Source organism: Meles meles, chromosome 6, assembly GCF_922984935.1.
Source record: "Meles meles chromosome 6, mMelMel3.1 paternal haplotype, whole genome shotgun sequence".
NCBI classification, from domain to species: Eukaryota; Metazoa; Chordata; class Mammalia; order Carnivora; family Mustelidae; genus Meles; species Meles meles.
The window spans coordinates 5,299,282-5,313,865 of NC_060071.1; the positions used below are offsets into that span (position 1 = coordinate 5,299,282).

Consider the following 14,584-nt stretch of genomic DNA (forward strand, 5'->3'; position numbering starts at 1 on the left):
CTTTGTTGAAGATGAATTGACCATGTAATCGTGGGCTTATTTCTGGGCTGTATATTCTGTTCCATTGATCTACGTGTCTGCTTTTGTGCCAGGACCGTGCTGTTTTGATTACAGCAGCTTTGCAGTTTAACTTGAGATCTGGGATGGTGATACCTACAGTTTTGTTTTTCTTTTTCAAGATTGCTTTGGCCACTCGGTGTCTTTCGTGGTTCCATACAGATTTTAGCATTGTATTAGTCTGTGAAAAATGCTTTCAGTATTTTGTTGGGAATTGCATTGAATCTTTAGGTTGCTTTGGGTCATAATGGATATTTTAACAGTATTTCTTTCTCCTAATGCATGAGCAGGGACTGTCTTTCCATTTGTTTGTGTCATCTTTAGTTTCTTTCATCACCGTTCTTTAGTTTTCAGAATTCAGGTCTTTCCCCTCCTTGGTTAAGATTATTCCCAGATATTTTATTATTTTTGGTGCAATTGTAAATCTGATTATTTTCTTAGTTTCTCTTTCTGCCGCTTCATTATTAACATATAGAAATGCAACAAATTTCTGTATGTTGATCTTGTATCCTACAATGTTACTGAATTCGTTTATCAGTTGTTCTAGTTTTCTAGTGTTTTGGTGGAGTCTTTAGGGTTTTCAATATCATGTCATCCACAAATAGTGGAAGTTTTACTTCTTCCTTACCAGTTTGGATACTTTTAGTTTCTTGTCTGAGTGCTGTGGCTAGGACTTCCAGTACTATGTAGAATAACAGTGGTGAGAATGGACATCCTGTCTTATTCCTGACCTTAGGGGGAAATTCTCAGTTTTTCACCACTGAGCATGATATTAGCTCTGGGTTCTTTATATAGGGCCTTTATTATGCTGAGGAATATTCCCTCTAAACCTACTTTGTTATGGATTTTTAATGTGAATGGATGTTGTATTTTGTCAAATCATGCTTTCTTGTTTCTTTGCATGTCTTGTAATTTTTTTGTTGAAAACTGGATATTTTAATAATTGGGTAACTCTGGAAATAAGAGTCTATCCCTTCCTCAGGGTTCATTGTTGTGTTTGTTACTGTCGTTTGTTTGGTGACTTTCAATTCTGTTAAGTCATGTGTGGCTATTGAAGTCTCTGCTTGATGAGCTACAGGTCAGCTAATGATGATGCAGAATATTTTAATTTTTTAAAAAGGATTTTATTTATTTGAGAGTGAGTGAGTGGGGTCGGGGGAAGGGACAAAGGGAGGGGGACAAGTAGACTCTTGGCTGAGTGTGGAGTCCAACACGAGGCTCCGTCCCACGACGCCAAGATCATGACCTGAGCAGAAACCAGGAGTTGGACCTTTAACTGACTGAGCCACCCAGGCACCCGTAGGCAGAGTATTTTTAAATGCTTAGAATCAGTAAAGCTCCCAGCCTTTGCAGAGGGCCAGTGTGCATGTTGGGGCACACCTTCACTACTTAGCCGGACAGTCTACGGTTCTGCCTTAGCCCTTGCTTCATGCTTGCACAGAACCTCAAGGTCAGCCAGAGGTGAGCCCTTACAGCCTTAGCAAATCTCTTCTGAGCGTGCGCACAGCTTGCACCTGCATCAGGCCTTCTGGATTTCCATCTCAGGAGCGTGTCAGAGACTTTTCAAAGCTCTCTGCACATCTCATTCTCAAACTTTTTTTTTTTAAATCTTTTTGGTTAGCTTATTGTTTGCCTAAATTTTTATCCACTGCTGTAGACATCTGTGATATTAAACAAGTGCCTCTTTCTGTTTTTGGTAAATGCCCTGGAGAAAAAGCTGTTTGCACTGGGCAGGCTCTAAGTTCAAATGAAAATAGCCTTGCTGTGGCTTTCTAGGGATCTGCTAACAGGCTGGCTCATGACAGTTCTCTGGAAATAGATGAGGCTCTGAAGGATGGGTGTGTGTGTGTGTGTGTGTGTGTGTGTGTGTGTGTGTGTGTGTGTTTGGTGGGAGACAGGTAGGAGTGGAGCCATTTGAAGTGCCACAAAGCTCACAGTTGTTGAATTGTCCCAATTCAGTGTTTTTTCTTGAATAAACTCTGTTTGCTGCAAGTCTTGGTCAATTTTTCAAGTTTTGAAAAAGATGATTTTTGCCAGGGTTTTATTTCTTTTATGTAGGAGAGGATTTTCAGATGTCCTTACTCTACTATTTTCACTGATGGTCACTTTTCTCTTCATTTAAACTTGGTGTTGTTGGAATACTTGCTACAAGTAAATTACTAGTCATTGGGCAGTAATATCTGAATGCCAAGCCATGGGTATCGGGGATTCTGAAGAAACCCCTTTTATAATTACAGATATGAATGACTAGGAAATCTCTGTCCTGTTCCCCCACCTACAGTGTGTGTGGACACAGACAGACATACACGCATGTAGCTAAAAATCAGCTGGTATTTTTACCTGTGCGACTGTCGCGGTTGCTGGGATATGGAAATACTTTTCTCTGGGACACCGCTTCTGTGCCGTAACTGAAGGATTACGATACCTAATCCAGCGGGCCGTACGATTCTGCTGCATTCTGGATGTTCAGTGCTTGTGGTGCATAGCAGATGCATATGTTGTAGAGACTCAGGTTCCTGTGTGTGTGTCTGCATGGGTATATGGCATGTGTGGCAGCGTTTCTGTGCGGCACGGTTTGCATGTGTGACGACAGATGAACTCCGACATGCTGCATACATGTACACATGATCCGCTGCAGCCTGGATTTTATTTCTCCTCACACACGCGAACCATGCTGCATATAACAGGAGAGACTTCTAAGGACGTGTTAAGGGGTAAGAAGTGCCCCCTCGAGGTGTGCGAGTCTGGGCTTTACACACACGCGCGCGCGTATGTGTATGATAGCCGTTCTTTTGCCCCTTGTCCCTTTTCCCGTAATTTGTGGCTTCACCCCCTCTTTTACCTACAGTCTTTGCCCACTTTTTTGGTCTTATTTCTGGTTTCTGTCTCTTCACCTCTCCTGAAATGGAGCCAGTTGGCTCAGCGTTAGTGTTGTTAGGGGCAGTTGAAGCATATTTTATGTAGCATTTTCACTTTAAATCTTTTTCATCTCCATGATCTCCACAACACCTAGCCCAGAGTTTGTCACTCTCTGCTCAGTGATTTGTGTTAATCTTGGGTGATCTCTTTAGAGCGTGCAGGGGGATCTGGGGCTTTTGTCATCTTATTGGATCTGATCGGAGCTGAGAGAACCTGTTCTTTCCTTGTCCTGGGGTGAGGTGAAGTATGTCGCCTCTCTTTCCCGGTATTGCTGTATCATTTTTTCCCGGACACACCTGCGACACCCATCTGTTCTCCTTCTCTTGCCTTCATACTGGAGCTCTGCCTCCTGCTTCTCAGGGGAAGACGCACGGGTATGCATTCATGGTTCTGCTCCAGTCCGCCTGGGGCAGAGAGCAGGCACGACTCTGAACAGTCGGAATCCTTAGTAAGCTTTGCCTTCCTGTGCCAAACCTCCTAGCTCTGCATAGAGCAGATTCTGCTCAGAAGTATCTGTCTGATGGGTAATTAACTTAAAAACGAACCCCAGAGAGCCTGGTTCTGTGGAAATACTTCTGTTTTTATGTGAGAGGATTTTCAGGCTTCCTCGATTGGTGCCTGCACCTCCAGCCCTCTCGCTGAGGATCTCTGCGTTCAACCTGTCCCAGACCTGTGGCTTCCTCGTCCTCCTGTGTCACCCTGGAGATCTTGCTTGGCATCTCCAGTGTTTGTTCGTGTGATTTTAGGGGGATTGTGTGTGGCCGTTTTCTGTTTGCAGTAACGGACAGGGACGACCGGTAGGGGGGCATGAGCTTCCGCAGCTCTGTGGTGATTTATTCCCCACTGTCACTTTCTTAAAATTGGGACAGTGCCCCCTTGGGATTCTAAGCCCAGCACTTACCGTAGTTTGCTCAAATGATCTTTCTGTGCAGACTGCATTTCAGAGGAGTAAATCACTGCTTTCAGTGTCAGTGGCCTGCCTTTGGCCGCATCCTCTCGCCAGTGTGCTTTATAAACGGCAGGAATTGGGGACGTCTTGGCTCTGCCGAGTGAAACATTGTGGGGAGGCGAGGCCTTTTCTGAGCTTTGGCGACTTCGGCTGGTGGGCCTCCTGCGGGCGGTGAGAAGTTCCCCTTGGCCTTGGAGCCCAGACCCTGCTTCATGTGGCACCATCGTTGTGGTTCCTGCTGCCGCCACCCCCCCCCCCCCCCGTGTTGTCTCGCTGGCAGATCATATTTACCAGACAGTCAGAGGGAGTTACCCCGATGGCTATTAGCTCGAGCCCGAGAAGCAGTTAATCTTGTTGGCTCTGCCAGGATCGTCTCAAACATGACGCTGTCAGCCTGGCCATGTGAAAACCTGAGGTTCCTCACCTCTTGCGGAGAAGACTCCCGTCTTCATCTACCAAATTGGAAACATGAGCGAACAGACGACCCTGTTGGAAACGGTTGAAACTTCTGTAACCTCAGTACGACCCCTGAAAGCTAAGTCGGTGTCAGAGGTTTCCATCTCCGACTCTGGGGCTGAGACTAGGCAGACGGCAGGGTACGGACTGTGTTGCCCGTGCCCCCAGAGCACGGAGTCCCAGGGCTGCTCCCGAAGCCACTTGCCCAAATCAGAGAGTGGTAGCCAGACTCGTGGACACTGGAAGATCCGAGAGAGGCTGGTTCTGGCGGTCCGGTCCGCTTAAAATGCCTTTCAGAGCAAGTGATTGCCAGTGAGCTAGTGAAAGAAAAAATAATTGGGGGCGCCTTGATGGTTCAGTCAGTTAAGCATCTGACTCTTGATTTTGGCTCAGGTCACAATTTCAGGGTGGAGAGATCGAGCCCCGTGTCGGGCTCTGTGCTAAGTGAGGAACCTGCTTTAGATTCCCTCTCTCCCTCTCCCCTTCACTGCCACCCCCGCCAGCTCATGTGCTCTCCCCCCCCTCAAAAAAAGGCCTAAGACATACTTAGGAAGAGGGAAGTTAGCCAACACTGCTATTTCATTTGTGTCCCCAGTATTCAACTCAGACCACACTATGGACCTGTGAGGCTTTTGTTGGCCATGCCAAGGAAACTAATCACCATTTACTATGTTTCTGTGTGAAAATGTGTTTTTAAGTTTCCCACAACTGATTTAACATTCAAGTTTTAGAATCTAAAGGGGGGGTGTGTTAGATTGCCTGTAATGGCTCCTGGCTTTACCTGGGATAAAGTCTGATGCTCTTACAAACAGGAGTCATAGAGAATCTCAGTATCGTTGCCCAAAGGGGCTTTTTAAAGAGTACCACATGTTCATATTCATAGGGTGGCCCCTGTCACACTGATGAAGTCCCTGGGCCCCTTGCCAGTTGGTCCTTCTGCCACTGCTAGCTCCTCTTGACCTCCGGAACCACTTGCCTTCATCTTCCCGTCCGCACCAGCTGCGTCGGAGGCGTGTCTCGTGTACTCTTCTAGGTTGTTGATGCCCAGCCTCTTCCACTTGACTGTTTGGTGTGTCTGGTGTGTTTGAAACTCCTTCTTCATCTGATTGAGTCCCCCAAACCCCCTGGATGTCTTGTACCCTAATTCCTTACCTCTGATGTTGTTTTGCTCTCTCGTGGTGCGTAGGAAACCCAGGACGAGTCCGCTGTGCTGTGGTTGGATGAAATTCAAGGTGGGATCTGGCAGTCCAACAAAGACACCCAGGAAGCACAGAGGTGTACGTATCCGTGGTTTATTTCCGTTTCTGTGGTGAGTGGGGGTGACACCGTGTGCCTGCTTCAGTGTTCAGCTTGGTAGAGAGATGGGGTGTGGGCAGGGGCAGTTTGCCAGGAGGCGGACAGTGGGTGAAGTAGTGTGTGGCTTTAGACACTTTCTAAACTGTTCTGGTGACACTTCTCTTCTGGGATAGTTGCCCTAGGAATCTATGCCATTAATGAGGCCGTGGACGGTGGTGACGTTGGCAAGACACTGAGTGCCCTTCGTTCCCCCGATGTCGGCTTGTATGGAGTCATCCCCGAATGTGGTGAGACTTACCAGAGTGACCTTGCTGAGGCCAAGAAGAAGAAACTGGCAGCGGGTGAGTTTTGGGGACATAAATATGTGCCCTGAAAGGAAAAGCTTGACTCTGGGGGGTGGAGGATGGAGGCAGCTGTAGGGAAATATACTTCAGTGTAGAGGCACAGTGTTTCGGCTTATTTTAGAGCTCCTGAAGAGATAATATCCCTATTTAAAAAAATATATATATATATTCTCACCTCCCCACCCCCCTTGAGAGCAGCTGTGTTAAAAAGGTCAATTTTCTGAAAAAGCAAGAGGGATCCAAGTATTTGACAATTTATCTTTAATAGGGCGGCATTTCGTAGGGCAATCAGAGTTCTCATCGCCTAAGTCTATAAAGAGTGAAAAGTCGTTTATCTGCAGAAAGAGGGGAATAAAGATAAGATTTTTCATCCTGTTGCATGGCCTTTTTGTTTATTAACTGGAGAGGCTGAATGGTTGCAGATCTTTTGATCAGAATGGTTTTCTGATGTGGAAGGTCTTAGATGCTGATTTAGAAGGAACAAAGTTAGTCAAGGTCAGGTCCACAATTGGACTTCATATTCTCTTTTTATAACATAAAAATGACTGAGCTAAATGAGACACAACAAAACCGTGATTTCAGAGGGACTTAGGATGCCCCTTACTCTTACGGATGCGAGGTCCAGGGTTTGGAATGGTTCTGCTTAGACTGTCCCCCGGGCCGGAATAATCCCACAGTGTTGGGTGCATGAGTGTGGGATGTGGCTCCGGGTCTCTCTTATCCATCCCTTGTTTTCTGTCAGGAGATAATAACAGCAAGTGGGTGAAGCACTGGGTGAAAGGTGGATACTATTACTACCACAACCTGGAGACCCAGGAAGGAGGATGGGAGGAACCCCCAGACTTCGTGCAGAATTCAATGCAGCTTTCTCGGGAGGAGATCCAGGTGGGTCACATTTCCTCACAAAGAGAAGAAGCTGAGAGAATGTGTTCTAGAGCCAATACTAGTGAGGAGGACAGGGCCTGTGCTTAGAAGCCCTGGACTAAAATTAAGGCTATATAATGAACTGTGCAGGCTAGTTTTTTCCTTAGCGCTTGAGGAGACGACTAAGTACGTAAATTAGTAAAGCATCTGAGCTACAGAATGAAGTCCAGTAAATTGTGTGCTCACTAAAGAAAACTTGGATGATCAGGAAAAAAGAAAAATGAAAAGTTGCTTGAACTGCTTGTTAAATGCAGTGACTATTAATCTCTGATTTACCTTTCCAGTCTTTTCTGACTGTCCCACAAACTCCACACTGTGCTGTTTTAGAATATAACCTGCACTTTCAGAGAAGCTCAGTGTTTTTGTTTTTTTTTTTTTAAGATTTTATTTATTTATTTGATAGAGATCACAACTAGGCAGAGAGGCAGGCAGAGAGAGAGGAGGAAGCAGGCTCCCCGCTGAGCAGAGAGCCCGATGCGGGGCTCAATCCCAGGACCCTGGAATCATGACCTGAACTGAAGGCAGAGGCTTCAGTCCACTGAGCCACCCAGGCGCCCCATGCTCAGCGTTTTTTATAGCTGCTTTTAAGTGCTTCCTGCCCCTCCCCCGCCCCCGTCCTCTATGTGTTTGCTTATGCTGCTCGTTCTTCCTGCTTGCTCCCACCAGCGGTCACTCCCACCTCCGTGAGTGTAGCAGGCTCTCGTCAGAGCAATGGGGGTGCGGTTGTGGACAACACCCGTCCCCACTGTCATGAGGTGTCCCTTCCCTGCCATCTACATCTGTCAAACTTCTACCCATCTCAAGCGTCACCTCCTCGATGATTGTTTTTAAGTTTATTTATTTAAGTAATCTCTGTACCGCATGCTGGGTTCAGACTCATGACCCGAGATCAAGAGGTGCATACTCTTCCCGCTGAGCCGCTTCCCTCCTCGATGACTCTCTCTAAAATTCCCTTCCCATCCAACTTCATTTGAAGCCCCCCATCCAAGAACTTAATAGGAATTCTGAATTGAACCAACTTGGATTTGAATTTTAGTCAGGTCTGTACTTGTCTCATGCCCACTTCTGGTTTTCAAAGTGAGCCTCTACGTTCGCAGGGTTTGTGTCCTTGATGGGCTGTTGCGCACTTTTAACATTACTTGGTGCTGGGCTCATGCGCGTTAAACCAGAGTTGTCTAATAAACATTAAGAGAGGAAAAGGTATCAAGGAGAGATGTTCAGTGAGCTCCTCTAGGTCATAGTTAGAAATGTTAATTTTATTTTAGTTCATTTATTTTTTTAAGTAATCTCTACACGTACCGTGGGGGGACTCAAATTCATGACCTTGAGATCAAGAGTCAGGTGCTCTGCGGACTGAGATTCCTAGAAGGAGAGGACAGTACAGGCCATTTGCTTCTATTGGGCAGCATTTCCCAAATCCTGGGAAGAAAAACAGCGGTGCCCACATGTGCAGAAAGTGAGATAGTCCCCTTATTCAGAACACCTAGCAGAGGGATGCGTTTCTGTCTTGGGTTTGAAGTTCTCTTCTAACCTTCTTGGTCAGTGTTGCACCTTCTTTGCTGATGCTTTCACCGTGAGGAAATTTAAGCAAAGCCCTCAAACTCTCTGATGGGATGTAAAGATGTGTCAGTTTCCGGGTCCCCGTTCTTCCCGGTGTGATGGTGAAGACAGCACGGGACTGAGGTCCTGCAGCGTGAGGCAGACAAAAACAGATGCTCGAAAACAGTGATGTAGAGGGAATGTTGAGGAAGCAGTTAATTTTGTTCTGGAGAAAGATGGCACAGATCATATTTCAGCAGGCGTGGAGAAGGGGAAGGGACTGTGTGGGGAAAGGCCCTGGGGACTGCGGGAGCATGGGCCATTTAGGGGAGATGAGCAGTCCTGGGCCTGTTAACTGGCATGTGAGGAAAGGCCTCGGTGAGTTTCCAGAGCCTGATGTACCGCAGTAGAGAACCAAGCCACCTCTTCTAACAGTGACTTTTAACTGAGTTGCACACCCCTTCGATTAGCTCATTAACTTCCACAGAGATGCTCCTACTTAATGTTTTGCGTATAGACGTAGTAGAATCTTAAACAGGGGAGGGATGTTCCTTCACTTTGGTGCAGGCACTAACCTCCTTAAAGAAAACAGTGGCCCTCAAAGTGGAATCTCCCACTTTCCCTTCTGCACTTTCAGTCGGTCTGGATCTTCACGGAATCCTTAGTCATTTTCTTCTCCAAACCTTACTGTTCATCTTGTCTCTGATTTTATTCTCCCAGTTCCTCACCCACCTTGTGCTCCTTCTCTTCTCATGGTTCCAATTATTCTCGTATGGAACCTGGGTCTGTGCTTTTCTGCATTGTCTGTGGGTGTGAGATGCAGCCCAAGACCCTGCATTTCTGACCGGCTCCCCCTTCCCCACGCTGATGCCGTTGGCCCCAGGGTACATTTCCGAGTAGCAGCTACATACGTAGGCATGCTGCCTTCGTTGTGGGGAAAAAAAGGACAAATATTTTTAAAAGCCTGTGGAATTTTCCTGATTTGGCCTTGCCTGCAGATCTGTCATGTGTTTCTTCTTGCTGAATGCCTTGAAAGTTAGTCTGGCCCCTCACTAATTCATCCCCCATTACCATTCACTTCTTAGCTCACAGCAGTGTGGTTTCCCGTCCAGCTTTTACTTTGGTAGAATTCTTGCTTTGAACTTACGGATAGCCTTTTAACTACCAGGTTCACTTAGGAGATCTCCTGTTTGACCTGTCACTGTGTTTTCTTCCTTAAACTTGTGGCTCTTTTGGCCTCTGTAGTGTGATTCTCTTCTGGTTTTCCCACTTTCCAGGGCTCCTTCTTAATCCGCCTTCTCTCCCTCCACTGAATCACAAGATGCCCCCGGCCTCCTTCCCTTCAGCTTGATCATCTCTGGGGCCTCATTCAGGTCTGTGGCTCTAGCTCTCTCCTTGGCACTTGTGAACCGCCAAATCTTGTACCTCTGGACTTCAGTTCTCCTAACCGCCAGGTCTGCCTTTCCTTTTGCGGTCTAGACAGCCAGAAGGCATCTCAAACACAGTCTCAGAAAAACAGGCTCCAATAGTATATAAAGGTGTATTTTTTCTCCCATTAAATAATTCTGGAGTCTGGCAGTCCAGCGAAGGTGTGGTGGCTCCACGGCCATCTGTTCCCAGGATCCGTCTGTCTGTCTGCTCTGCCATTCTAAGCACACGGTTTCTACTCTCAAGGTCACCTTGTCATCCAGAATGACCTCTTGGAGTACCAGCCATCCAGTTACCAGTTCAGGCAGGAAGTCGGAGGAAGGGAAAGAGAGCAGAGAAGGCAGGATGTCCCTTATCTGTCTCTCTTCGGGAGCCTGGGCTGCTTCCATCCCCAGCTCGTGGAGTCTTTTTCCTGCACATGTTGGTGGCCAGAAAACGATAGCAGGGCTCTGATACCAAGGAAAAGGGGAACGTGGATATGAGGCGGGTAACCAGATGTTCCCACTGTCCTCGCTGCTGCCGCCCCCGCTCAGCCCCGTGTCACCCCTCCCTTGGATGAGAGTAACAGCGTTCTGATTCACCCACTCAGGCTAACCTGCCAGCTGCTCTGATAACAGTGCTGCTTCTCTAAAAATAAGTCTCCTGGCTCTGGTCCTCTCTTGGAGGGTGTGCTGGTTCTCTGATGCCTGTGGCCCCAATCCACACACTCTGAGCTACTTTTCAAGGCCATTTGCAATCCTCCCATTCCCCCGTGGTGTCCTTCATCTACTGTGGCATTCTAGGGGCTCCTGGGGCTCGGTACCCAGCCTTGTGTTGTACCTGCCATTCTGTTCTCTTGTTAGCAAGCACGCTTCTGGCAGGCAGGTTTGGGTCGGTGAGTGTGGAAAGGTCACATGTGTGTTTGTAACTTTTTTTTTATGGATGTGAGAACAACTTGGCCCCAAGAAATAGCCCTGAAGTCTTCATTCCCACTGCTTCGTTAGAGACGTGGGACAGACTTAGGCGTGAGAGTTGGTGTGTGTGCGGTGGAGGAGAGTGGTTAAAGTGTCTGTTCCCCCGTGTGTGTCCTCCAACGTGACCGGGTGCTTTTCCAGAGCTCCATCTCGGGGGTGACGGCTGCATACAACCGAGAACAGCTCTGGCTAGCCAACGAAGGCTTGATCACCAGGCTGCAGGCTCGCTGCCGCGGATACTTGGTTCGAAAGGAGTTCCGATCCAGGATGAACTTCCTGAAGAAACAAATCCCGGCCATCACCTGCATTCAGGTATCTCAGAGCCCATTCTGCAGACCGCGTTGGGGGGCTTCAGGAGCAGGGGTAAGAAGCACCAGCTCTTACGATCCAGCGGGAGTGGTTTTTGCCCTCTGACTTCTTCTTGGTCTCTCCCTTTTTTGACAAGTAACTTCCTCTTTGTTATTGTTGTGATCAGAATGATTGGCGTGGGCTGGATGGTTTTCAGGGTGAGTTGTCTGGCCCAGACGGGATTCTTCGTAGGTACCCCGTTGTCTTCTAACATTGCTCCTTTGTGTCGGATCTGACTCTGGCCTGACAACAGTGACAGGGTAGTGTGGTATCACGGGAAGAATTCCAAGTTCGCAACCAAGGTCCTACCCCTACCAGGTGGTGGTGAGCCCCTCTCAGTTTGCTTCCTCGTTTGTAAGTGGGGATACTAATACTTACCTTCCTCACCTGATTTGTTGTAAGGAGCCAGTAAGGGAACCTGTGTGGGTGGCCTTGAAAGGCCTGAAATGCTGTGCTAACGTAGGGGCAGTGGGAGGTAACCCTGTGCTCCCCTGATGGAGGGACAGCCCACGCCCTAATTCCCCTGTCGCGCTGGGCATGGTTCTGTGGAAAGCTTCATTGTGAATTGCATTTGGGTAACTGACGAAGATGAGATTTTTTTTAACTCCCTCTGATCTTTGGAAAATAATATGTCTGCTCACATTTGATGGTTTCAGTCACAGTGGCGAGGATACAAGCAGAAGAAGGCGTATCAAGATCGCTTAGCTTACCTGCGTGCCCACAAAGATGAAGTCATAAAGGTATGGTAGTCTGATAGCATTTCTCAGCTCGGGACGTGAATGTGCTCTGTGTTGAGAAGAGGGACTGTTCTAATATCCAGGATCCCTTCTCCACAGATTCAGTCCCTGGCAAGGATGCACCAGGCTAGAAAACGCTATAGAGATCGCCTGCAGTATTTCCGAGACCATGTAAGTACCCTTGGGGATAAGGACCAGTAGAATTAGTTTTTCTCTATTTTTGGTGAACAAATGAACAAGGGAATTTTTTCTTTGTTCCTTAGATAAATGACATTATCAAAATCCAGGCCTTTATTCGGGCAAACAAAGCTCGTGATGACTACAAGACTCTCAGTGAGTAACTGTGCTCGGCAGACAAGAGTTGAGGCAGTGGTTGAGAGCTACCAGGTTCTGGGTATTCTCCACGGATCTCTTTTCGGGTCCTGAAGGCAAGGCTTTGGGGCTAGGGTGCTGCTTTGTGATGTAAGTCCCTTTGCTAACCCGTGGCTAAATGTCTGGATGCTTGGCGTCTTAACCTTTGTCATTACATAGCGATGGCATGACCGAGAAGGCTACACTTGCCAGTTGCCTTTGCACGTCTCAGAAATAAACAAGTATCTTATGTGTGTGTCGAGTTATTTTTTCAAGACAAGGCTGACGTTTCCCCAAGACATAGAACTTCTTCTGTTAATTGCATTATGTGTCTGACACACGCTTTCTTTCTGTCAGTCAATGCTGAGGATCCTCCGATGATCGTGGTCCGAAAATTTGTCCACCTTCTTGACCAAAGTGACCAAGATTTTCAGGAGGAGCTGGATCTTATGAAGATGCGGGAGGAGGTCATTACCCTCATCCGTTCTAACCAGCAGCTGGAGAATGACCTCAATCTCATGGACATCAAAATTGGACTGCTCGTGAAAAATAAAATCACACTGCAGGTATGGTCTGGCGCCAGCAAAGGCCTTGGGGCCCTTTGTCCGGCTTGGTTCCCCCTGTCTTACCTGTTCTGGCTTGTAGGTAGGGTGGAGGCTGGTTTTCTTCTCAGCTAATGCCTTCTTTAAAAATTATGTAAGAAACAAAATAATTCAGTAGCAAAATTTTAAATAGAGGAAAAGATAGAAAAATCATCCCAGAATTCCACCCCCCATGGTCATTTTGTATCTTCCATTTTCGCTTACTATTAGAGGATAAGATGCTTCACATGTGATCGCTAGTTCTTTTTTTTTTTTTTTTTTTTTAGATTTTTTTATTTATTTATTTGACAGAGAGATCACAAGTAGGCAGAGAGGCAGGCAGAGAGAGAGAGGAGGAAGCAGGCTCCCCGCGGAGCAGAGAGCCCGATGCGGGGCTCGATCCCAGGACCCTGAGATCATGACCTGAGCCGAAGGCAGCGGCTTAATCCACTGAGCCACCCAGGCACCCCTGCTCACTAGTTCTAAATGCTATTTTTAATGGCAGCACCTACCTGACATTTTGGTTGTTTTCAAGTTTTTATTACAAATAGCATTGTAGTTAATGTCTTAGTGAATACATAACTTTTGTGATATTTAAGACTTTGTTTTTAATATAGAGTCCCAGAAGTTGGTTTTCTGAGTCTATGGACATCTTTGTGGTGCAGGTTCTTTTTTTTTTTTAAGATAATATTTATTCATTTAAGAGAGAGAGAGAGAGACAGAGACAGAGACAGAGAAGGCACAAGCAGGGGGAGAGGCAGAGGGAGAAGCAGGCTTCCCACTGAGCTGGGAGCCTGATGCGGGACTCAATCCCAAGACCTTGGGATCGTGACCTGAGCTGAAGGCAGATGCTTAACCATCTGAGCCACCCAGGCGCCCGGCTGCAAGTTCTTAAGAGGGAGCTGGAAGTAGGAGATTTGATGGAAGTAGGAGATTTCAAAAAAAGGCTACAGTGTAGTGATTCTAAAATAGTTAATGGGATCTGCAAGTTGTTTTGGTGCTCCAAGGCCTTTCCCGCAGTGCCCAGTTTCATCTTTCAAAGCTTTTTGATTTATGTGTATGTTTTCATTTTCAGGATGTGGTTTCCCACAGCAAAAAACTTACCAAGAAGAATAAGGAGCAGTTGTCTGATATGATGATGCTAAATAAGCAGAAGGGAGGGCTCAAGGCTTTGAGCAAGGAGAAGAGAGAGAAGCTGGAGGCTTACCAACACCTTTTTTATTTATTGCAGGTGAGTGGTTCCTGGAGCCGCTCTTGTAAGACTTAACCTGCTTCCTTTCCCACAAGAAGACCTTACTAACATGCATCTCTGTGAGAGCATTTCTGGCTTCCACTGAGGGGTGAGCAAAGGGCTGTCTCACTTTTCTTGATTACTTCCACACATTCTAATGCTTCAAGTTCAACAGAGTGTGAATATCCGTGCCAGCCCTTATATTTCCTAGAAATTACGTACCCCTTGTTTTTATTTCAGACGAACCCCACCTATTTGGCAAAGCTGATTTTTCAGATGCCCCAGAACAAATCCACCAAGTTCATGGACTCTGTAATCTTCACCTTGTACAACTACGCGTCCAACCAGCGAGAGGAGTACCTGCTCCTACGGCTCTTCAAGACGGCGCTCCAGGAGGAGATCAAGTACGAGCAGACGGCTGCCGCCCGGGACCCCATCCCACCGTCACACTCACTCACAGTTTGAGATTCA

The 14,584-nt window shown here is 47.0% G+C and overlaps 1 protein-coding gene across 1 annotated transcript in view; it reads left to right on the plus strand.

Annotated features, from left to right (window-relative positions):
• The window catches only part of IQGAP1 (IQ motif containing GTPase activating protein 1), a 103,685-nt gene that overhangs the window by 66,099 nt on the left and 23,002 nt on the right, over window positions 1–14,584 (plus strand). Inside the window, exons 16-25 of the mRNA XM_046007996.1 lie at window positions 5,568–5,658; window positions 5,851–6,018; window positions 6,764–6,906; window positions 11,007–11,177; window positions 11,870–11,953; window positions 12,050–12,121; window positions 12,214–12,283; window positions 12,659–12,867; window positions 13,958–14,113; window positions 14,354–14,517. Of these exons, the coding sequence (XP_045863952.1) occupies window positions 5,568–5,658; window positions 5,851–6,018; window positions 6,764–6,906; window positions 11,007–11,177; window positions 11,870–11,953; window positions 12,050–12,121; window positions 12,214–12,283; window positions 12,659–12,867; window positions 13,958–14,113; window positions 14,354–14,517 (1,328 nt within the window). The remainder of the gene's footprint in view (window positions 1–5,567; window positions 5,659–5,850; window positions 6,019–6,763; window positions 6,907–11,006; window positions 11,178–11,869; window positions 11,954–12,049; window positions 12,122–12,213; window positions 12,284–12,658; window positions 12,868–13,957; window positions 14,114–14,353; window positions 14,518–14,584) is intronic.